Source organism: Alosa sapidissima, chromosome 19, assembly GCF_018492685.1.
Source record: "Alosa sapidissima isolate fAloSap1 chromosome 19, fAloSap1.pri, whole genome shotgun sequence".
NCBI lineage: Eukaryota > Metazoa > Chordata > Actinopteri > Clupeiformes > Clupeidae > Alosa > Alosa sapidissima.
In genome coordinates this window covers 8,369,355-8,394,321 of record NC_055975.1, presented here as the reverse complement: position 1 = coordinate 8,394,321, position 24,967 = coordinate 8,369,355, and the positions used below count along the sequence as shown (strand labels likewise).

At 43.9% G+C, this 24,967-nt stretch overlaps 1 protein-coding gene across 1 annotated transcript in view; it reads left to right on the top strand.

Annotated features, from left to right (window-relative positions):
• Positions 1 to 6,781: 6,781 nt before the first annotated feature.
• mboat2a (membrane bound O-acyltransferase domain containing 2a) overlaps positions 6,782 to 24,967 on the top strand; it is a 55,252-nt gene continuing 37,066 nt past the window's right edge. Inside the window, exon 1 of the mRNA XM_042073176.1 lies at positions 6,782 to 6,968. Within this exon, the coding sequence (XP_041929110.1) occupies positions 6,888 to 6,968 (81 nt within the window). The 5' untranslated portion in view covers positions 6,782 to 6,887. The remainder of the gene's footprint in view (positions 6,969 to 24,967) is intronic.

Here is a 24,967-nt window from a genome sequence, read left to right as displayed (position 1 = left end):
TGGCTAGTGGACAGACAGTTCAAGACATGGAGGTGGTGAAGAGGCAGACAGACTATGCGGAGAAGTCTATTTCTCCTCTTCCCTTAAGTGAAGCATTGAACAGTTCAATGGCCCTGGGGACGATTGACTTCCTTAGTCTGTCTGTTGTGCAAGGCAGTGAGCGAAGTCTCCAGCTGATCAGGCTCTTCTGCTTAACAATAATGTTGTGGAGTGGATGACACTCATTGTCCAAGATGTTGATCAGTTTGTTCAGGGTCCTTTTGTCAGATATTGAAGTGATGCACTCCAGTTCAGCTCCCACTACAGAGCCAGCTTTCCTTACCAGCCTGTCAAGTCGCCCCGCATCCTTCTTTTTTGTGCTTCCTCCCCAACATACCACTGATGGTGTGATTATAGCAACTCTGTGTTAATGTGCTATCTATTCATGGAATGTACTATGCTATTGGTGTATGGAAGCTATTTTATGTAATTATTGTTTGGTGTGTTTTTATGTTTCTAAAGAAACACTGGCTTTTACAGTTGTTGTTTCCTCCCTGAATATGTACTGAATGTGCTGTTATATTCTCCTGGACTGGACAACCATTGAGCTCATCTTGACAGTATTTCAAATTAAATTTGAAAATGACATTGAACACAAACACACAAGCCTGTGGTGAAAGGAAACTAAGAACTATCAAAAAATAGACAGCATGCTTAACAAAGGTCAGGCTTGCCCTGGAGCGGACAAAATGATTCTGTATTCATGAGCAGAGGTCCATTAGCTTTATGACAGTGGGGGGAGGAGGCAGGAGTGCAGCAATCTCTCTCTCTCTCTCTCTCTCTCTCTCTCTCTTCTCTACCTACTATTCAACGTTTCCCAACCCCACCTGTGTCATCTTAATTTGCCCAAACTGGTGGGAGGGAACATTACACCCACTGTGAACAACACATTCAATAAGCTGGAGGCCGCAAGAGAGCACTATAGAAAAGCCAACCAAAGCAACACAACCACGTTTCCTTGAATACACATACAGTTCACTGTGGGGCGAGAGGCATATTTGTGTTTCCTGGGAGAGCCGTCCGGCGTGACAGGAAATGGACTGGTGTCAGAGAAAAGGGGCTCCTCTTGATTTAGCGTAACCCCGGGTTACCAGCTCGACCTGCCGAGGAAGCCGGGGCTGAATGGGCGCCTCTCTTTCCCGACGTGTTCGCCCGGCACCTCCTCGCTGACAGCTGGAGTGAACTCCCCGAGAGGAGACCGTCTGGGGGTCGGCTGAGTGAGAGGCGCTGAAAAAAGGCCCCTTCATGTGGGCGCATAAAAGAGAGATGGAGGCATGCTTGGGTGGAGCGTGTCACTGGAGATGAAAGTGTGTCCCTCAAGCAGCCCCCATTCTGCAGCACTTGCTTGGTGTGGAGTAGCTGCTAGTTTGCTTTGATTGGTTTATTGTTCGGCTTGTGTGTCCCCAGTGAGTGAGCTTGTGTTCCCTTTTGGGGTTTTCATTAATATGAGAAAAGGGTGGGCTGGGGTGGTGGGAGCGGTGTTAGGGAATTCTGGGATGTTAATGAAAGAGGGAGCTGTCAGAGGAACACTCTGATTTATTGGCCCATGAGAAGGGCTGTCAGTGCCTCTGCCTGAGTGAAGTATGATGAATGAATTTAAAAAGGGAAAAACACTTACATGATCACTCTCAGTCATTTCACTGTGTAGCTTTAGGTTATATATCACTATACAGTGAGGCACACAAGTAAGGCACACTATATGTTTCACAATGTTTGTCAAGAAAAAGCACACATGACAAGGATCTGGAATGGGTCATGTGACGTATGTCCACAATATTGATTAATTGATCTCATAGCAAAAAGTCACCTTGGATTAGATTCCAGGGCATTTCTCTTGCCCACTCCTTTAATCTTGTTACTGTATCAGCAGAGAATACTTAATTGGTTTGGAGCACACAGACGCCCTTGATGAATATCAGATTTTTAATGGAAACACACAATGCCTCCTCTTCCTGATAAACCACAAAGCTTTCTGCCTCGGTGAGCAAAAGCAGCAAGGAGTCGGCTGGGAAACTGCCGGTAACTGTCTGAAGCTTTCGCAAAAGTGCTTCCTTAAATTTTGGGTTTGCCCCTGGTCCATGTGCACCCTCTTCCCTCCCTGAGAGGCATCTCGGCGTCTTTTGTGTGCCCACGGTCTTCTCAGGCACTGGCGGCCAAGTTGAACGGGATGGTTGTTATCCGAAAAATCCGGGGCTGTGGGTGTTCAGTGGCAAGACCGGACACATTTCAAGCGAGGGTGGCCAGAATTCTAGACAGAGCATTTACTTGCTGCCAGGATACGGACAGAGGAGAGAGAGAGAGAAAAAAAAACTGATTCAGTGCATGACTCACTCCTACATCTTTGCTCCTCTGTCCTCTACAATCCCACAGTAATATTTCCTCTTTTTCAGACCCCTGAAAGCTACATGAAGAAGTAGTAGTAGAAGAAAAAAAGACGTTTCAAGCTGTGTGAGGGTAAATCTGTCTGTCTGAAGACGGGGCAGAATAATGGGGGAGTCTTGACAAGCAAGGTCGGGCTGCGGCTGTTTAGAGTCTTCTGCTGCATCGAGGCATACATGCACATTTTGCTGCAGACACCCATTCACAAAGAATAGGGAGTGCTCGGTTTTCTACTGCATAGATTGACTGTGGTGCAGGCATTTCATTATTCTTTGTTTCACACATCTGATTGAAGCCACTGCACCACACAGCAGTGTGGTGGTGGTGGTTGTACACTCCCTACAAATCCTGTAAAAACTACAGTAATCCCTAAACACTCAGCATCCCCATAATTTACAGTGAATCATCTCCTTCCGCTCTGTTTTACTCCAACAGCATGGCACTATAAAGGGGCAAAAATACCAGTACAGCCCGAGACTGCTGTCTGTGCTATATAGCAATTATGTAGGTGCAAACAGCAAACTCAACGGATTTTGTTTTTAGATTCTACACACTCTACAGTCGCCACTCTCACTCTCACACGACTTTTGAGGAAATCCATTTGTCCCTAATTACAGTAGAAAAACTGCACTGTAAACATGAGGGGATAATTTCAGATTTTTTGTTAGCATTAGGATAAGAGATCCACAGTATGGTTGTCATACACAGGGACACAGACTGAAAACAAACACCCCAACGCCCATCACCCTGGGCTATTTATAATGAGTGTGCTGTGGCTGAACTCTGCTTTGACTCCTTACACAAAAAGATTTCCTGTCTCATCACTATAGAAAGGAATTCCCGGGGGCCCAGGTCCGGCCTGAAGAAGAAGAAAAAAGCTTTACTATATAAGGAGAGTGACAGAGAATGGACTGGACACAGCCAAACATGTTTACCCGAATATGGAATCTGAAGTGGCAGACAGTTTTGTCATCCTATTTTGAATATTACAAGTTACAGCGAATATCTGGCATGATAAGTCTGATGTGTGTCATGGCGGGCTCTAAGCAAACCTGTTGGGCCACATGTTTGTTTGTTAGCTTACAAAAACATGGGGTCAAGCTAATGATAAACAGGCAAGTATTTGTTGTAGGGTCATTTCCAAACACACGCATATAGACACAGAGAAAGACCAAGTACTGCAGTACCATCCAAACAAGTAAGCATATGCACAACAAACAAACAAGAACATAACAAACAAACAAGCACAAATATGTTCATCTTGTGACCTCTGCCTCAGGGAGCAGAGAGAGCGAGAGAGGCCAGTGAGAGCTGTGATCTAATACTGAGTTCTTGCACCATATGCCAGAGGGGGCCGTGGAGGAAGCACAGAGCCGAACACATCGCAGCCCTCTCTCATCAGAGGCAAGGAAAAGTTGCCATGGAGACACTACAGTAGCAAAGGCATCGCCTTTCCATGCAGACAGTTTAATTGGTTCTTATTCTCACTGTTCCAAATGTTAGAACTACATCACAAGTCGATGACGGTGCGGATGGTAATGAATGCAGGGAAGAACATTCTCTCTCTCCATCCAAGTTCACTTGCCTTTTATACATGAGATATTTCACAGTGAAATTTAAATAGGGGTTTATATAAGAGCATACCATAGACAGAAAGTACCATGAAAGTCTCTGAAGCAACTAATACTCATTAAAAACTGAACACATCAATAAACTATGACTAGGGAAAAATCCTTCAGCAAGATGTTATGCCAACAATATTCAATGTATATTTGAATATTACAATTCATGACCTGACCTAACATTACTTTTACAGACATCTAAATAAACCTGATCAAACATATATCCCCAAACTAATGAGCTGTCATTTATGTGACACACTCGACCTTTATTACCAATGAGCACTTCTCTCTGTAAAGATCCTAGCTGACACTTCCACCCTATGATTACAGTTGGGTAAACAAACAAAATGAGCCGTTATCAAGACCTAGCCATAAATCGGCTCTGAACAATGTCTCATTTCAGTTCTCATTTCCTCAATCTTCATCAGAGCTGGACTGGAATCGGTGCAACGTGGGAAAGCCGGACTGTGGCCGTTCTATATTCTGAGCACACTATTCTAAGACCTCTCTGTGGGTCCTCCTGACGCCGCTGAGTAAATAATTCAGTCGTTACTCCCTTGAACACACACACACACACACACACACACTACCACTACCACAGTCTCACTGTAGATCTGCTGAGTCACGAAGCACACAGTGAAAAGACTTCTCTCTCTCTCTACCTCACTCTCTCTTTCTTTCTCCCCCCCGCCCCTCTCTCTCTGCTCATCTATGGGCCTGTGTGCTAAGCAGGTGCTCAGTGGTTGCCAGTAGTAACAGAGGTTTGTATTTACTCAATTACTCAGATGGATTGGTCCTCCTAATGATCCTAGAGGGAAAGAAAACTCAACTAGGTATTCACATAAGCAAACCTTTTCAGTGCCACTAGGAGTAATCATTGATAAAAATCGGGTTGCGAGCTTATGGGGCTTTTTTGTAAATGTACCACCTTGTGTTGGATTAAATTGTTGCCTTGTTGACGGAATATGAAAAAGGAAAAACATTTTCATACTTACTTTTCCATGGTAATGAGGGTGTGGGAGAAGTATGCACAAACACCATTTCATTTCTGTTAACACTGCCTTCTTTAAGAGTCAAGTCTGACTGGAAATTACTGCTTCCATGTCCAGTAAACATTGAGTTACCTTCTGTCAAACATGGATGCTTCAACAGTTTCCAGGTATATATTTAATTTCTCTTTTCCTACATAAAACATCCTACCTGATGAGCAAATGTTATAATATTGTAAGTTGATACTGTCTAACATAATTGCACTTCATTTTGTTGATATTGGTGCTGCCACATTTGTGGAACTATAATGTTGACATTTCTCTCTTTCTGTGTGCCTTAATCAGCATTTTGTGTCATGGAAATCGATTGTGTTGTTTCAAAGTCACTTATTCTTACACTTAATTTGAATATAAAATGTAGTTACATTTCATTCTCTACAACATAATAATACAAGGGCCCATGTGTCTTCCTCGTTTTTACAGCAGACTTCCACACCCACTTGCCACAAAACAGTAAAAGCTGCACTGAAATGAAAAGCAATCAAGAATAGGTATGTGGCGCCACCTGATGGAGAGAAAAAACTATGGTTTTGTAAGCCTGTTGATAGGCAAATGCTTGCTTGCCACTGGTTTCAATTTAGCTGGTCAATGTAGAATACTTTAAGACCACTCTTAGTGTAGAAGACTAAGTCTACTAAGAGTTGTGGTCTCCTATTAACTCATTGCCCCACTGTATCACCATAATCTAGCACTATAACTTACTCTAACTATAACAATATCTAGCACTATAACTACTGCTTTACTGCTTTTTAAAAAAAAGCAATTCCAGTCCAGTCTTGGTGACTTATACCCTCTGTGATGAACCTGTTGCCACTCTGTCAGTGTATTGGCCTACCTCTCTAGTCCTCAAACTGTGTAGGCTGTGTGTGAGAGAAACATCATCATCATGTGCCATGTGCAATGCTGGTTTGACCTAAAAGAATGGAAAGAAGGGATAAAGTGTGTCATTGGGAACTGAGAACTGAAATGGCTAGATTCACATCAAGTGCAGGGAAAAGCTGCAGGGCTTATCTTACAATAAGCTTTACAAGTTGACCAAAGCAGCTTTAAAGGCAAATACGATGGCTAGGCTTCATCATATATATCAATGCATATATCAATGTATATATCAATGTTTATTTAATTTAGCCTATAGAGTTATATGATTAAATGTTAGGCATAATACCTAAACCTTAGCATTTAGTCTTTTTCTTGCCTAACCAAATTTAACCTCCAGATGGCACCGTTTTGCTGTAATTTGGACACAACGTCCAGATAGCAAAATAACTCACAATGAAGTGATGTTCCTCCGCATGCCTGTCCTTTCCATACGATTTTATATGAAAGTGTCAACTGAGAGACATTGTGGTCTCCCAAACAAGCACCCATACAGCGTTTGGCTAAATAATCCACTTCTCTACAGTCCACCATGTTGACAAGGCTGAAATGAAGGCTGAGTGTGGGTGAGCAAATCAGCAAAACAAAAAATGGTTTATTCCATTTAAACAATTTTAAGCTGTATTTGCTTTCATTTTAGAGTTAGAAATTCAGTTTAAAAGATCATAAACCTATCGAAGTTCATCTTTCAGGGATGAATCACTGAGCGTGATTGAATTGTGCGAAAGCGGGGTTGGCTTAGAGGCTGGACTCGTAACTCCACCCCTCTACCTTTGTTGTCGTTGAGGCTACATCATTTGCGCCTCGACTGACAGGCAGTCAGTTGACTAACAGCAAGCTACACTAGCCAGTAGTTAAAGGAGGAGAGTAAATCGGGGATTTGTCTGAGAGGGAGAGGGGAGCAAAGATTCATATCTGAATCATGGCTACTGAAACATCATCTTGCACAGGCTCCACTCTTCTGAGGCCGATCAGTGAATTCATTAATCTCCCTCTTGATCAGGTAAATTAAAACGAATTTTAATGAGCAATGAACACGCATTGTCTGTGCTTGTTAGGCGACTGGCTCGACGATAGCTTGTGTTGGCTAACATTTCAGCATTCCTTTGCTGTCGCTTGCTAGGGAGCTAGCTAACACTGGACTAAAATCGCATCCATGTCTGTGTTAACAGGTCGTCAACCGTACGGAATGTCTTTAGCTACCATTTGTTTCTCTGTAGCCTATTATGTTGGCAACACAATTCTGGAAGATATCCAAACGCATAGGCCAGTTTTGTAGGCTACAAACATGATGCTGTGCGTTCTACTTGAGATGTTGAGAGTGTGGTGCTGACCATCAAGATAATAATGGTGATAACGTTAGCCTTCTGGCTAACGTATTCCCTTTTTATAATAGAATACTGTAGGCAAAACAGATTAACAGCACGCTCATCCACCATACGTGGGCTACGAGTGCATCAATTGTCACCAGATCCTTGGACGATTAACGTTGTCTGACTGAAACAGTCGTTCTTACACAAGTCTGTCTGTCAGGCCGTTTGTTCCCAGATGATAATAGTAGGCTGGCTGACTAGCATTTGTTAACAAGTCATAGTAGAGAAATGTTAGCGACTATGGTATGCTGCAATTTAGCTATGGTGTTTTGTGCTTTAAGAGGGCTATTGTAGATATATTAGCTTTAAAAGGCTGGTATTTTGCGCCTTTGTGTGCTAATTTTAGTCGACTCCACAAATATAGGTCGCAGTACTGAAACTGTCACTTTGATGCTTTTTGTGGAAGAATCTATGTGTACAGAATATAAAGGCGTAATTTGTATCAAAACGTGGAAGTCCAACAGTAGAATGATACTTTGTTTCTTTAGGGTTCGACAGCAGTGGGGTAGTGTCCCAGCTGCCTGATTGGGCGTTAACTCGCATTGCGTGAACATTTTCTCAGTCCTAGATTACTTCCAAGTTCCAAATTTAGCCGTCGTATGCAGTAGGCCTACACGTTTTCACTCGGTACAGTATATGGACTTGACGTGACATGATTTGTCGTCACTCGTTTGACTGATTCACGCTCAGCGAATGCAAATTGAATCTGCCAGAAAGAATCGAAGATGTTAAGTTATATTTCCCTTTTAGTTGGACTAAACAAACGCCGTCTTTAAGCTTGCATATCCCTTAAAACGATTAAGTTAATACCAGCTTTCTCTCGATCACCCTTAGTTTTAAACCGATTAGACGACATTCGGCCATTGATTCGTGCAAGCGTCTAGCCATCAATTAGGCCTCCAGTATTGAACGAACACGTTTCGAAATATTCGAGTGATGGAAAACGAATGAATGAATGAATGAATGAATGCATGTATGCATTGGTACTCGTAATGGCAAGCAGTCCTCCCGGCTGGCTTAACGAGTGGTTTATAGTCCAGGCCTCAGACTTTGTAGCCTAAGCCCCCAAATGTTGCACCGGTACAGGTCTACTGGGTGGGTGGGAGTAGCCTATTGCAACCCACATACTTCTGTAAGAGTAGGGGACATTTGTCTCAGACTATCTCCTTGGCAGTGAAACGTCCACCCAGGCCCTGGGCTTTGTTCCTCTGGACTCAGTGGCAATGAGTTACATTTCTCTATAGGTCAGAATCCGGAATCAACTCATGAACTACATGTTGAGACGTGCCCATTCCTCCTCTTTATTCTTACTTTCTCTGGAATGTGGCATTTCAACTTTTTGTTTCCTGGCAGGGTATCCAAATGTATATGCAAAACTAATGATGAATGCGTGACTGTTACTATGGACACTTCAAGCTTTTTCTGTCAACTGGTAAATTGCTGGGTTAACCAAGGAAAATATGGAAAATTGACCAAGTGTTCAGACCTTCCCTGACCAACATTTAGATATTAAAATTATGTTGGATTTGAATGTAAAAACATGTTTCCACCTGCTCCCCATTATCTTTTCTGTGATTGTAGTAATACCACATTTTGAGATCAGTTTGACATTGAAGTCAGTGACTGACTGCATTCATTTGCATGTAGAAGTGGACCTTCAAACTTTACTTTAGAGACTAATCAAGGTAACAATATGATGTTCTGCTTTCTCCATCAACATGTGGTTGTTGCCAACCCCCATTTTTTAGCAGAGTTTGTGTTTGAACCCCTTTGTTGTAAATGTCACAGAAGGTCTACACTTACAGTCAAGCATACTCTCTTCCCTGGCATGGCCAGGTCAAGGACGTTGTCAAACCAAGCTGTCACAAGATCCCTTTCAACATGCGTGTTGATGTTCAAGAAAAAACAAGTAATTTCTGCTTGCTATGCGAGTGCTTCATCCTCCATTTTATCCCAACACATATTCCAAGATCTAATTTACACTTAATGACATGACATTTACACGAGTGGTTAGGAACAGTACGATCCTATCTTGAGTGATGGTTATGCCTATGATTGGTTATGCCCCCGTTTTTTTGTTCCTCCAGTGCTACAACTGTTATTTCGTCCTAGATTATGTCATAAGGCCTTAGCTCTCCTTGCATTCAGTTGTGCTAAATAAATGATGTGCTTTGCCTTGGCATCGTTTCCCCCTGCTTTGACTGCCAGCTCCACAGTCTCAATCTGTCTTTAAACTAGAAACCGCTCTGTTTGCTATCACAGTTGAAAACCACAATGTCTTTTTAGGACATGAGCAGAGGTATGCAAATCCGTGGCAGGGTCATGATGGTAGGGTGGTGCCATACAGCAACAGAAACAGACTTATGTGATTACAAGAGACATTGTTTCCTGTTTATGTCATAAGGAAATGCCTGCCATAGGAAATAAGTGGAGTGATCAAGTTGCTGTTGTTGTTGGGGGGCCATCCAGTACTAGGCTACTACTACTACTTAAAACCAGATGGCACATCCTCATTATGTAACACAAGAAGTCTAATCCTAGCATTTAGTAAACAAACAAGATCTGATATGTGCAGAGACTGTTTAGATTGAAAGAGAATGGGTGTGTTCACACGTACAGGAATTGGCTATGAGCTTTAGTGAGCATGCACATTTACATCCTGAAGCAGTGGTGTCTGTCTGACATTTTAATCAACAGTAGTAGTAAGTTTCATTGAGGCAGAGATTTGTTCTTGAGTTAACACCTCCTCACTTCCTGGCTGCTTGTTGTTGACCTTTGAAGGGAGCCATGCTCATCAAAGCAGAAATTGCTATTCTTGCAAGCAAAGCTTTCACACACTCAAGCAGTTGGTTGTTCAGCTTGACAACTTATGGTGCATTCCAGACAACTTGGATGTAGGAGGTCGGACTTCAATTCCAACCTTGAAATTGGGGTAGATCGACTTACCTCGAGTTCAGAAGTGGGAACCCCGACTTCAAGTGCCGTTCCATTGTACTTTTTCCCAGGAGGAGTTCATAAGTCTAGACCTTCAGTAAGCCTAGATTTCATTCAGTTTGTCTGGAATGAAATTGGGAGATTCCAACTTGGAAATATCTGACTTTCGAGTTGTCTGGAATGCAGCATTATTCACCTCTCAGCTGGCTCCCACACAGCCTTGAGTGTTGTTGGGTATAGACATGATTTTGTGTCAGGCTTTGACAGGCCGCATGCAGTTTGTCCATAAAACTCTGATGAAGACACTCCACCCTGCGCTCCCTGTTTCATTATGGAGATGGAGTGTTGCCATTTGATAGGATTATTGTGAGAATGAAAGTTGTGATTAGAGTAAGACAGGGGGGGGTCTCAATCCTGATCCTCCTTCACTCCCCCGACCCACCTGCACTGACAATCTGTTTAAGTCAGCAGAGTAAGTCAGATATGCAGAGTGGGACAGACAGACGTGAAGAGCAGGGGGCACCCAGGAGGAGGACTGAAGAATCCCTTTTGGCAGAAATAAGGTCTGGATGAGGCTGCCCATGTTTTTGGCCTCGTGTTGCACTACAGGGTAGAGCCATTTAATGTATTTTTGATCCTGGCCGAAAGCTAAGACTAGCTTTAAAGTTGCTCTTTGTTTTACCCCGTTGTTAACGCTGTGTTTTTGCAAACAGCGGTGTGGTCTGGTAACAAGCGTGAGCTCGGGTCCCCTGCCCTGTGTCCATGGAGAGCCCAGCAGGCGAACACCGCTAAGCCCGGATTTCTCAGAGGACGCTCATACTACCCTCCTCTGGCTCACTCATTTAATTGGTACCCCTCCGGGAGGACCTGTACCACTGATTGATTTCGAGGTGCGGCACAGTGCAACCTCCGACGATGCCATGAACGCGTATGGGTCACTCCGACTGATGCAGCTTGAGTTTTAATGACTAAAACTATTAGCCTTTCAGCAGGCAATTATTTTTGCCCTGGTGTGTGAGATCCAGGCCATTACTTGTTCATAACAAGCATTTCTGACCTGTTTTTCCTGTGTATCAAAAAAATGGGGAGTTTGTTTTGATGCAATGCCAGGCAGTTGTGTCATTTCAAATGTGAATTGTAGCTTATAACCTGAAGTGGCTTAAAGGAATTATCCGGAGTAAAATGCACTTTAGATCAATTTACGGATGATTGGGAGTACATATGTTGAGTTGACATCAAAATCATGTCATTCGATTGTGTTTTGAGAAAGTTCGATTTTACCGTTTTTAGGCAAAACTCGTTAGCCTGGAAGTGACCCGGGCATGTCATTTCGCCGCTACAAAACGCTATTTTTATACCTCTTCTACAGTTCCAAACAACATTACACTTACGTGGTAGTGAGTAGAGGGTCCCTAAAGCCAAACCGAAGTATCCCGAGGTCTTTATGTGGTCGGATAGAGAGTCCAGAATGAATTTCATCAAGCCAGTACCTTTTCCGGAAATGTTGCTGCTGCAGCTGCCATCTTTAGGGGAAAGTCCGTAGAAGTCAGACTTTCCCCTAAATGATGAAATTCATTCTGGACTCTCTATCCGTTTTGTAGCAGCGAAATGACATGCCCGGGTCACTTCCAGGCTAACGAGTTTTGATTAAAAGCGGTAAAATCGAACTTTCTCAAAACATCCGAATGACATGATTTTGATGTCAACTCAACGTATGTACTCCCAATCATCCGTAAATTGATCTAAAGTGCATTTTACTCTGGATAATTCCTTTAATAGTGAAATGATGCCACCACAAATTCTCATTCATTAGGAGTTCTAATTACTGTCATAAAGCAACAGAGAGCTTAGATGATAAACTATTATTATGTGCTTTGATTTTAATGGCAGCCCCCCAGACAGGACAAATGGTCACTTCATTTGTACCCTGCTTGTTCATCCAAATTCTTTATTTGGCTGTTCTTACTAGGGCACCTAGCCTGGAAACCAGCCGACTATAGGGCACCGTCAAGGTCCCAAAAATGTTTACCGAAAGCAAATATTTTAGTTCCTCTCAGATACTAGGAAATTAAGATAAAGTTTAATGAGTATTGATTAGATTCACCATTCTAGCCCAGAGGGTGATCTGGATCTCTGGACCCATGCCAGTGTATGGCCAGGCAGGGAGGGGACAAGTTTAGTTGGTTCTTATATAAGTATAGTATATATACTCTTGATCCCGTGAGGGAAATTTGGTCTCTGCCTTTATCCCAATCCGTGAATTAGTGAAACACGCTCAGCACACAGTGAACACACAGTGAGGTGAAGCACACACTAATCCCGGCGCACTGAGCTGCCTGCAACAACAGCGGCGCTTGGAGAGCAGTGAGGGGGTTAGGTCAAGAGCACTTCAGCCGTGCCTACTGGTCGGGGTTCGAACCGGCAAGCCTCCGGTTACAAGTCCGAAGTGCTAACCAGTAGGCCATGGCTCTTATGTGTGCTTTTCTGGGGTGTTTGTAGTGAGGTCCTACTGACCAACATACAGCAATGCTGACTCAAATGCTGCTGTCTTGCTGTGCCACCAGAGTTAAGTTTAGAGGAAATCTTTAAAAAACATGGACCTGTTTGAAACCTTGTTTTATCTATTAGGTGGACAGGTCTTAATTTCACTTACAGTAGGTAGCAGGCTTTTTGAAATCTCTCAGGTCTCGTGGGACAGACCTGTGCAATTCCAATAAATTATTAACGGTATACCAATCCAGCAGGTGTGTTTGCTATGGGACTTGGTCTATCCGCTGGAGGCAAGTCGGCCTACCAGGAGGGCTGAAATACCTTCAACAGTGGAAATCACTCTTGTGTGTCATTTTGAAAAGCCATCTCTCAATTTTTGTTTGAATGAACTGGTTTCTATGGGTGCTACTTTTGTAAGATTTATGAGAAATCTTGACAAACACTTGACTCATCTTTTTTGATGTATCATTAAAAATTATTTTTTTAAAAGTCCTCTCCCTAGATAGACATGGTCAAAACTCTTTTGAAATTCCATTGCTATTTGTAGTGAATTTATGAATGAAACCTAAGCATTTTAATAATTTGATTACTTTACACCCCTACACCCAATTTGTCTTTAAAGTTATCTCTTGGATAGGGTTGCAAAGGGGTGGAACATTTCAGAAAAAATTCCAGAAACTTTCCATGGGAAGTTAAGCTGGGGAATTTTGGAAATATTCCAATTTGGAAATTTTAATGGAATTAAAGGAAATTATGGGAATTAACTGGGAATTTTGGGTAATTCATACAAACTGTTTCATATACAAACATTAACGTTTTTATTTCGTAATAAGCAATATGATTTGTTTGTTTGTATTTTCGCTTAGCATACAAAGCTAGTTAGCATGCTAGCCGGAATCCCATTCTCTGCCTATGGTTTATTAGCGTGCTCAGCTAGCAACATTGAAACCACTGAACTGCCCAAGATGTACCACGCCACTCAACAACAAAATCCGATTGGTTGGAACATTGACTGATTATCACTTTGCCCAGTCAGAATCCCAGAAAATGGTAAAACAAATTAAAAAATATATATAAAAATAATGACATAACATAACAGCCCAAACTTCATAGATTATGATTATAAAGTTATCAAGCTTAATCAGACAGGCAATATGAGCATATGGTTATTAATCATCCCATAGTTCTTATGCAGAATGACGTACAACCATTTAAATGAGATTAAAGTGACGACAAGCCTGTAACTGGGCAACTCTGTTTACAAACCCTGTTCGCAGTTATTCTCACACTGGCAATTTTTTTCCCCCATGCACATAAGTATAAGTATATATACTTTTTTTGATCCCGTGAGGGAAATTTGGTCTCTGCATTTATCCCAATCCGTGAATTAGTGAAACACACACAGCACACAGTGTACACACAGTGAGGTGAAGCACACACTAATCCCGGCGCAGTGAGCTGCCTGCATCAACAGCGCCGCACGGGGAGCAACATGAACGCACCATAGGTTTCCTTTATGTCTAGTAGCCTATGCTGATTGCTGTGTGCATATGATTGACGTATGTGCAGAGTATACATTTGACTGAAATTGCATTAAATCAGGTTGTTTTAACTAATATAATGCTGCAAGATGGGGTTTTGTCCACTACATTTATGTTCCCTGTTATTGACTAACTTGCCATATAAAAAATTCCCAGTTTATTACCATTAATTCCTGTTAATTCCCATGGAAAGTTTACAACTTTGAAAATTCCTGGAATTGTTCATAGCTGACGAATAGTTTTGTTGTGCTGATTGGCACTGATTGATGACATTTCTAATCAAAAGTAGGCTATATAACCAGACCACGGTATGCAAGGCTAAATAAAACCGATCTCTGTGGTAACAGAGCTGAGTCATAGTGACTACTGACTGCGCCTTCTGAACCACTTCTATAGTCACTAGCTGCCACAGAGCATGAACAAATGAGAATACTATTTGATAACTTGGATACATGGCTATGCATGCAGGCTCTCATGCAGCATGTATAAGCCTCCACCTCAGTCTTGCATGTTGACCGCAGTCTGTGATTTTTTTAGCCTGTTTGTCCCTCAGGCCCTTCACTTAACTGAGTGTTCGCTTCTGGAGCCGGGAAACTAGGAGATTGCCTCTTTGTCAGCGCCTTGCAGGGGTGTAGCTTAGCAACCAGTTCATTTTCAGAGCTCGCTCTGGAAACACGTCTTAGTCTGGCCCTGTCAGATTACCCCTCTCTCTCTCTCCATTCCAGAGGAAATATCATCTGAACATTCGAACCTTCAGAAAAATTAAAGTGTGTACTGTGCTTTTTAATTGCATAAAATTTAGAAATCAAAATCGGCTCACAATTCACAAACTCACAAAACACAATAAAGTTTTTTTGTAAGATAGCAGTGGTATTATAAAAACAGTATGTAAAGTAAAAGTTTTTTTTTTGAAGTCTTACAGTTTGTCTGCTGCAAATACTTTCCCGAAGCCTTCCTGAAGGACTTTGAAGTTGTGTGATATTCTCAGGGTATAACATTTTCGTAGAAAAGAGAGCCTCGTTGTCACTGTAATTAGGATTAGGTGACCGACTGGAAATGCACGGAGTACTTTAACAAAGGTGCATTGAAGTGTAATGTCTGGACACTGGCACTGGCAGGTATTTTAAAAGCATATAAGCGGTCAAGAGCAATTATTGAACAATATGATAAGATTACCTTGTAAAACTCATCAGTAAAAAAATAAGTAAGGGAATGTGTCAACCCACTTGCATCAAACAGTGGCTGTTTCTCCGATGCCTGTGAAAAGTGTTAGACACAAGTTCCTGTGAGTGTCAGAGGAAGGACTGTGTGGACTGCTGGATAACAGATCATCACAACTTCATCATCTCCGTCTTGAAGAGAGTCAGTTCGAAATGAACTGGGAAATGATGAATGACCATATCCTGCTTGAACCCCCCCCCCCCCCCCCCCCCCCCCCACACACACACACACACACACACCTTTCTCCAGTTTCTGTACTTTTCCGTTACAGGTGTGAACTCAGTTTACTATAAACAGAAATGAAATTCAGCTGAAATGAACTACCCTTTTCTGATAAACCAACATCTGATATTGCCCTAGAGACCATGCAGCTGCGTGGTGATTTTACGCTCGGGCAGATTGTCTTGCAGTATGACACTGAATTTATCTACTGTAACACCTCCATCCATTAAATAAATGCTGCACACAATCCCTCTAAGTCACATCTCTGCTGACGGCATACCAGTTTGATCTCTGGTCTTTGTGGCACTGATTTATGGTGTTTATTAATGTGGTGTAAGGGGACCACTAGTGTGTGTTTTATACTGTACATGACGGTGGCTAAGATGTATACATATTTCCAGGAACTGGAACTACTCTCAAGCATTTACCCATACACACATTCTCCAGTCTATTTCAAATGTACATTTCCATTACTACTGGGAAATGTTTTCAGAGGAGCACAATGTACAACTCTATCACTTTTTTTTTGGTCCATCCCTTTTCTGGAGTCTTTGTAAATCTCAAACAGCGTTGGATTTCTTGTTAAATGTAAACCACTGGTTGTGATGGCCTCTCACACAGCTGTGAAGATAATTTGAAGGAAATAAGTAAGTATTGGTGGCCTCCTCTGGAAGGAGAGGTTTGAGGGTGAGGGAGTGGAGGACGGCCTCTTGTTAAAAGTGACAGACTCTCCAGTCGGCTCTCAGTGGCGTTGTTGCGGGCGACGGGAGGGGGGAGGCCTCGCTCTCCATCAGACGCGCCTCTGATTCACTGGCTAAAAATAAAAATGCGACAAACCCTGACACCTCCTCCTCTGATCTCTGAATGTAAAAAGCTGGTGCGAAAATGAGCTCTCCCTGAGGGCCATCGCACCTGGCCCCAAAGAGGCTTGAGGCGTTGGGATCATCTCGCCTGAGCATGCACGCGCTCTGTCTGTCTGTCTGTCTCTCTCAGAGATCCCTGTGGAGAACCTGCTCTTCTGGGTTTTGATGGTATGGTCAGCGAAGAGTAAAGGTTACGTATTTGTCTTCATAAAACACTGTCAACAATTTAATTAATTTGACAACACAACACAATTATTTGTGGATATATAACCTATGTAAAGGTTACAGTCAGGTAAAGGACAGATAAAGGACAGTCCAAATAGCCATAGAGGAAATGGATAGCCATAGAGGAAATGGATCATGTTTTTTCAGTTTGTGGATCTTAAGGCTCATGATAAGCACAATACCCATATTTTAAGAGCAGTTTTTGTTGAACAGTGCAGTCTTTTTAAGACTAGGCACTGTCTTAAACAATTCATAATACCCTCCCAAGACAGCGTCTTGCTACCAATGGATTAGCCCAGGAACATAGCCATTCGACATGGATTGCTAAGGATAATACAGTCCTGTCCTGTATTGTCCAGTCCAAGAATGCTTCACAAAGAACTCTTATGTATTGTAAAGCCTAAGGGTCAATTCAGTTCTTCAATTCAGTTCAGTTTGTGAAGAACTATTGTGCAGTAATAGAGCAAGCGATCATATGAGTGTTGGTGGAAAAATTCCTAAAACTGAGACGCTGAAGGATTGTTCCTGCAATTTCAATGCCTGTCCCTCAAAGCAGAGAATTTACAAGGATGTCAGCTCTCCCTAAGTCACTATGTCATCAAATAATTTCTGGTGTGACCTCTTCAGCAGTACGCTACTTTTCAGTTCTTTAGTTGTTAGTCGCAAGCCACCTCGTACCTCAAGTGCCTTACAAACATGTTACCAGTATTGTTCAAGGGTGGTCCTTGTTATTCTCTATGACTAGTGACTTGAATTAAAAAGTATCTGTGAACGGGGAAAAATCCCTTTCTTTGAATTGGGAGATGACCAGGGTTCAGTTTATGCACAGTGTCTGTTATCTGACAGAGTACAGCTGTTCAGATGTTGTCTGACCACACACAGTTTAGATAAAGGCTGTATCGAAACTGGGAGATGGCAAGCCTGTATTAAATGTATGCTCTTGACTTCTCTGAGCTGCTGACCAAATTGCTCTAATTTCTTTAGGCATTGTCACACCCCATCAATGAGAGATCTGACACACACACACACACACACACACACACACTGGGACGGATGACATTGAGTGGAGATGACATGACCTGTCAAAACGTCTTGTTATGTAAGCCAAAGATAAGGGGAGGAGCGTTGTGCACTTAGGGTACAGGGAGTTGTGGAATGGTCAGTGGAAGAGGCTAAAGCATCATAGCTAACAAGGGAGAGAGTTGACATTCCGCATTGTAGAGAAGGCCCCTCTCTCTGCTTTTTGCTAGACATAACAGACAAACATTTGCAGACAAAACGTTTTGTTGCAGAACACGTTTGTTTCGTAATTCCATGCTCTGCAGGTTAAATCAATGTTATTTTGAGTTTAGAAGACATGTGAGACATGTGACTGTCTAAATGATTTAAAACCAGTCTCCTTTGTGTGGTGCAGTGTTGTGCCTGACTAGGGTGCTAGTCCTCTTATTTTTTGTTATCAAAATCCCTTTTATCTTTATACCCACAAGGCCACTTGCAAACCTTACTGTACTCTTACTGATTGCCGAGAAGCACTTGTTGTGGACTCAATCAGGCAGGTGTACTGGCCGGTCGCTGCCTAATGGGTTTTATGACTGAGCTGCAGCTTCCGCTCCTGACCCACCTCGCATGACCTTCAGCACCATGGAGGAGGAGGAGGAGAAGGGAGAGGAAGAGGGACTTGATGCAGGTGACTTGTCTCCTTGGCATCTCTGTTAGATTCACGAGGCAGCCCTCCTATCATTTCTGTTTCGGCAGGGATGGTGTGCTATTTCTGGGATCCATTAATAATGCATCAATTCTTGCCGAAGAAGTCTGACTCGGTGGAGGATTTTTCAGCAACAAAGGAAACTTTTTTTCTTTTTCTCCTTGGTTTGAATCGAACTGCTAGAGAGATGCAAGCACTGTAGTATACAGTGAGGGGTAGGGAGAGAGATTCTGTTCATCTCTACTTGAGTTCTATCAAGGACCATTCAGCTCCACATGAGGGGGGAGCGTTCAGCGCTCCTGGCCTGAGTCAGTTGGAGTCCCGTCTCTCCAAGCCAGACGGTCAGTTCCGTCGAGCGATCACCTTTCTGCTCCCAGCTGTAAAGGAGAGTGTGTGTGTGTGTGTGTGTGTGTGTGTGTGTGTGTGTGTGACAAACACATACGTGTGTTTTTGTGTTTAGGGGCAGCGAGCCGTGGCAGCAGGCCTCTGGGGGAGAATGATTGTCAGGCTATTTATAGTCAGCTGCGGCGCCTCTGATGGTCGGATCAACAAGCTTTAGAGGAAGAGAGAGAGAGAGAGATGGAGAGAGTGAGACAGAGAGAGAAAGAGAGGTGGGAGGAGACCCCACTGCCACTTGTCTGATGCTCTGAGCCGGACAGTGCTCATTTTGCACAAGCAAATTTATAAGATCTGGCCAGGGGACAGTCAGTAAGGGCAAAGCTCATAATGACATCCATAACAGTACCAAAGCTGAGAATTGCTCAAGGCATTGACTGAATTACAGCTAATTGCACAGCGAACAGTTACGAAGATAACATTTAAGGCTGGTTTTAGCATGGTGGCTTTGATGATTGAAATTGTCTAGTATAATATAACACCGCTGACAGTGTCGCAGACAGTTGACTGTAATAAAGTCAAGTGTGGCACAGCTGAATCGATAGCAGTAGCAGAAGAACTGATCCCAGTCCAGCGTCGCTGCACTGTGCCATGTATGGGGCCCCAGCCTTGCTGGGCTGCCCGAAAGCTGACCAGGCCTGCCCTGGTCTCTGGCCTCGGTGGGAGGGTCGCTGCGCTTGATGTGGAACCAAAGTAGACAGCTGGCCCCCGTCCCCCCCGGGCCGGCTTCACCACGGCCTCCATGAATGGATGAGCAGCGATGGGATGAAGATGCGGGAAGACTGAGTGACTGTGAGGAGAAGCCTGTGTGTGGAGATGGACACCAGGAGGGGAGGAACAGACTGACTGCTGAACAGTCCGAGGATTTTAATCAGACTACTCTCTTATGGAACCGAGCTCCCGTTTGGCTCGTGTGCTTAACCCCTCCCCCCCCCCCCCCCCAGTGTGGAGATCTGACTTGAGAGTGTTGATTGCGTGGCAGCGTTTGCCCGCAAGCATGTGGTATTTTTAAAGTGCCACTGTTGGGGTGGATCAGCTGGCAGATCCGCAGATGACATTGTGCCCTCAGGGACGCCTCCGTAAATAAGCCCAGCACACCACCTTCCTCGGGGGTTGAGCTCGGTGCATGCAGACGTGAGATTCGCTTTGATTTCAATCGGCAGTCACACCTGACACCCCCCCCCCCCCGATTTCAACATCAAATGTGTGAAGCTCAACAGTTGTGTGTGGAGCCGCATGACAATCCGATTTCTGACCCCCTCATCTTTTCTCTCCATCTCGCCACACAGTGTGAATCCACAAAGCCATTAAACTCATCTAGCACTACTGTAATTCAAGTCAAATTCATGTAGATCCTCCTCGTATGCACATAGCCCACTGTGCTTTTGCCATTGATTTAGCAGGCTCTCAGAGCTGTAGTATTACCAGCTCTGTCTGTGGCCCTCAGTGTGACAGAGCAAACACTAGTATTGCCGAGGAGTTGGCGCTTGCTCACCCATGGCACTGATTGCAATGATGACCTCACCCGTGTCATATGCTCGATGTCGAGTGAGCTGCGTGATGCGGTTTGGTCATTCATTAGAGTCCGGCTTAGAGGCTGGCTGCACTCGTTTCCCCCCTCTTATCAACCCTTCCTTCCCCTTTTTATTCAGTTGCCAAGCCTTTACTGTATTCATCACATACGTTATCCTGATGAAACTCTGTTGACTTCCTCAATGGGAAACTTTGTTTTTTGACTGCAGCTGCATGGTAATGAGAGTGAGTCACTGGGAACCGGGCAAGGAAGGACTGAGGAGACCTGGGCCAGAAGTGCGCAGCCAAGCAAGAGTGGGAATGCAAATGGGGGGAACGTAAGACCCTCTCTGAATGAAGCTGCTGCTAATTCAGATATGAGGCTTGCGAGGCCTCCTCTCCAGAAGGCATGCTAATTCCTTGCTTGGGTAAGCAGTCGGCTGACAAGTGTGGGTTTTTGGGTTGTGGCCCAATTTTGTCTGTGTGTGTGTGTGTCTGTGTGTGTGTGTGTGTGTGTGTGTGTTCCTTCCTCCTTAGGTTATGTTTTAAAAAAGGAGATGGAAAGATATCAATGGGTGTGTGTGTGTGTGTGCGCGCACAATAGTTCATTGCAGGGCTCCCGCGGGATAAGTAGCTCGCGCTGCCGGGCTTGCCAAGCTGGTTCAACACCACCAGCCAGTTTCCTTTCCTGGTGTGTGTCTGTGTGCATTTGCTCACGTCTCATTGATACTATCAATCATAGTAAAAAACTATGCCAACTTGTTTCTGCTCTACAAATAGTTTATTATAGAATGTCAGATTCTATGTAGATGTAAAGTTGTTTAACATTTAAAGAGCGTGCTACACTATGCTAATAAAACTTTCATGCTGCTGTGCATGTAGACAGGCCAGACTGCATAATACATTGTCTGCATCTCTATTCAGTACTACTGGTGAAGACTCATCAGCCAGACTTGCTAGAGTTATCTCGATAAAATGTACCCCACGTACTGAAAAAAGGGGCCAACGCTTACCACCCTGGTTGTTGGCAAGCCTCTATTTTTGGAAAGACATCATGCATAGACAATTTTCAACCTTGTCTGTGTCACCAGCCGAACTCCCATCCATCCATCCATCCATCCACCACCTGGCGTGTACGTCCTAGTGAATCATTGATAAGCTCAGTGCAGACGACGTCTCTGGCCCTGACGAGCCTCTGTCCTCCTTTGATGTCTCCTTCTGTGGTCCAGATGAACTGGAACGTTGCCGGTCGCCCGGATGACTGTTGAGCGTCCGTCTCGAAGCCCCACAGCGAGCCAGGCGGCGGCGAACGTGACGGCGGGCAAACAGAGTGAACGAGCCTGGCTATTTGTTTGGTCGGAACAAAAGCGCCAGCTGCCACCTTGTGATTCTCAGCTCAGGGAGGGAGGGAGGGAGTGGGTGGGTGAGCGCCAAGCCCAGGCTGACTGCTGATGGACGGGCTGGAGAGGCGGTAGTGCCCACTCACATTCACCAACAAACACACATACACACACATACACACACGTACGTATCCCAGTGCTGAGAGGACTAAGCTGCTGTTCGCTGATGTTTTGTTGGCCTTCTCTCCTGCCGCGAGGCTAATTGCAGCTTCGTCCCTGTAAGATAAAAAACATCCTGCATTTCGGAGCCCTTTTTAAGAGGATCATGTTGAACATTTGCTGTATCCAGCCCCCGGTGGAGGCGTAGGTCTAGCAGTTTGTTGTTTTGGTTGTTTCCTTTGTTTTTTTTATTCAAGTTTTGCGTGTAGGGTGTTGGCCCCTCATCAGTGTGGGCCGGGAAGTACACGGAGTGGCATAAAAAGCTTACGTGTGTCTTCTCCTCCGTTGAAATTGTCTATGAAGCGACTCTGAGACGCACTGCAACACCTGGCCGTGTGTGTGTGTGTGTGTGGGGGGGGGGGGGGGTAACCAAAGCTCCCCGAAAGCTCCTTTTGAAGTGCAGCCTTCATGGTTTGGGTGGGTGCGGGCAGGCGTAGAGGGCAGTAGGGTAGGTAGATGGGTGATTAGGGGGATGTGCGTAGGGTGTGGTTGAGGCAATAAGTGTGGTACTTTTGAGCCTCAGACTTGCGCGTGTCTTCCAACCTGTCTGTGAGAGAGAGAGGCACTTTTTAGCCAAAAGCTCTGGGCTGACTTATTCCTACTGCCATTTATAGAAAGTTTTAACATCACGTGGCCGTACCTCTTCTGCAGATTTATTACCCTCCCTTATTTTCATTGTGTTTTTTCTGACTACAGACTTGAATTATTCATACCTTTCATTCTTCTTTAATCCCACAAGGGTAGGCTATAGAATTCTGCACTATAGGCCTATTAGAGTTAATAATATCCTGATATTCATAGACTTTTTAAACTGCATTTGTAAAGATTTGGATTGTATTGCTTCAGAAATTCTTTAGAACCATACAGGCTGTTCAGGAAGTTGTACCTTCAGTGTAGCCCTGTGTGTCTGGTTGGCTCTTAGGGAATATATTTTTATATTTATATATTTTAACAATCATTAGGGCCTCACATAAAGCTATAATAGAATTGTAATTGGTGCATAAAAGTTGTGGAATATGGGCGTGGAATGTGGATATAGATGGAATCCTTGCAGAACAACAAAAGAAAGATCTAAGCAGATGCTGGCAATACAGCAACATGTAGGTTCACCTGTGTGCACAGGAATCCTATAATACATAGGGATCTGAATGGATCATATTGAAGCATTTGTGTAGCCATTACTTGCAATGAGAATGACTGGGGACCTTGTCCATATTGAGAACATTTAGATGAAAGGCACGCCACTGCTGTTGGGGAAAAAAAGGAAACTTGCCTTTGCCTCTGAATCTGACGACACAGCATGCTACTTGATACCTTAACCACTTCTCCCAATCTAGTCAAGTCTGTGGAGATTTTAGATGTTGGTTTTGTCATTCATGTCATGCCTAAAGCTAAAGCTATGGTTGTTACCTCCAGTACATGATTGTGAGCAGAACCAGTGCTCATCTGAATGGTTATAATGCTGCTTGTGTTTGATATACATCTGGAATTACTGAGGGGACCCTTCCTACTGTATACTGCAGCAAGTAGACTCAAATCAAGGTAACAGGCTCTGCACTTGAGAAACATCTCAATAAATGGACTGGATGGAATTAAAATGTACAAGGCTATTAACCTCCAAAGTAGCCTTTTGAGTTAACCTTTAAATGGATTTCATTTCAAACAATTCTTTAAAGGCAGTTTTTCCCTCACATATAAGATGGATGTGAGCAGTGGAAATGAAGTGCAGTAACCTTCACTATGCGTGCCTTGCTATATTTGTCTAGGCACAGGGCTGCATTTAAAGAACAAGAGAAGAATAAGAATCTCTGGCATGTGAGAGCTCTTGAGCCTGGAGAACTTAACTCATTTCTAAGTTGCACAACCCACTCTGATGCTCCTAGTCCTTACGCTGTCCTCAAAACACTGTGAATCACTTCTAAAGAAGCAGAACAACAATTACCCCTTCTTTCACCTTTACTGACATTAGTTCTGTACTTAAAATCCCTACCTTGTTGCAAGACCAGAAAACTTGACTGTATGTGGTTCACGGTTCTCACACTGAGCACTGCATGTTTAGCAGGCGTCCATGGATCCCAGTAAATATAGCATGGGCTTGTGGAAATGCCAGTATGGGATTGCTCTGGTGGGATTTGTCACCATGGATGACTCACTGTGGCTGTGGGCTTGGGGCAGGGCGCCAGGCGAGACCCCCATGGATTCTTGCCCCGCACAGTTAAAGCCCGCTAAGCCACCAGAGGGGGGAAAGAGAGGGGAGATCGACGCAGCGCAGTGCGCCTGAGACCGTGTCTCCACATCCGTCTCTGCCCCTGCAACCTCTCTGCGCAGTCATGGGCTTTTCCTTGGCTGTCAGCCCCACACATGGCATCCGATTTCAGTGACAGTTACAGTAATGGGATTGACTGTAGCGTCGATGCTAACACTCCCCCCCCCCCCCCCCCCCCCCCAAGTCTATTAAAAGGCGCCGGAGATTCGATGGCAGTTTTGGATGTTCTTTTTTAAGCTACAAACGCCCCAATCCAAGAGCTCATATCTTGGCTGTGGATTGGATGTAGTTTTCACTGGAAGGGAAAACTATACTCAAGTGTGAATATCTGTGATGTTGGTCCATTGATTGTGTCTTCTGTCAGGGATGGGCATCCAGTTTCCCCCATGGCCTGTTGGTCACGGAGATGGGAATTGGACGACTTCTCTCTGCTTTCCTTTGCTGTTTTTGACCTGTCAACAACCATTACTGGGTAAACATTTAATCCACCACAAAACTGTTTGTAAGTGTGTATTGTGTTCCCATGTATTATAGATGCGTGTCTGGTTTCCATTATTGGCACGGGAGACAGTCTTACCAAAGACTACCGCTCATCATCGGATTGGTTCTACTGTCCCTTTATGTTCTGACATGTTTTTAGTGTTGCTGTGCTGCACAGTTGTGTCCATATCTGAAATGACCATTGTTTGAGATCA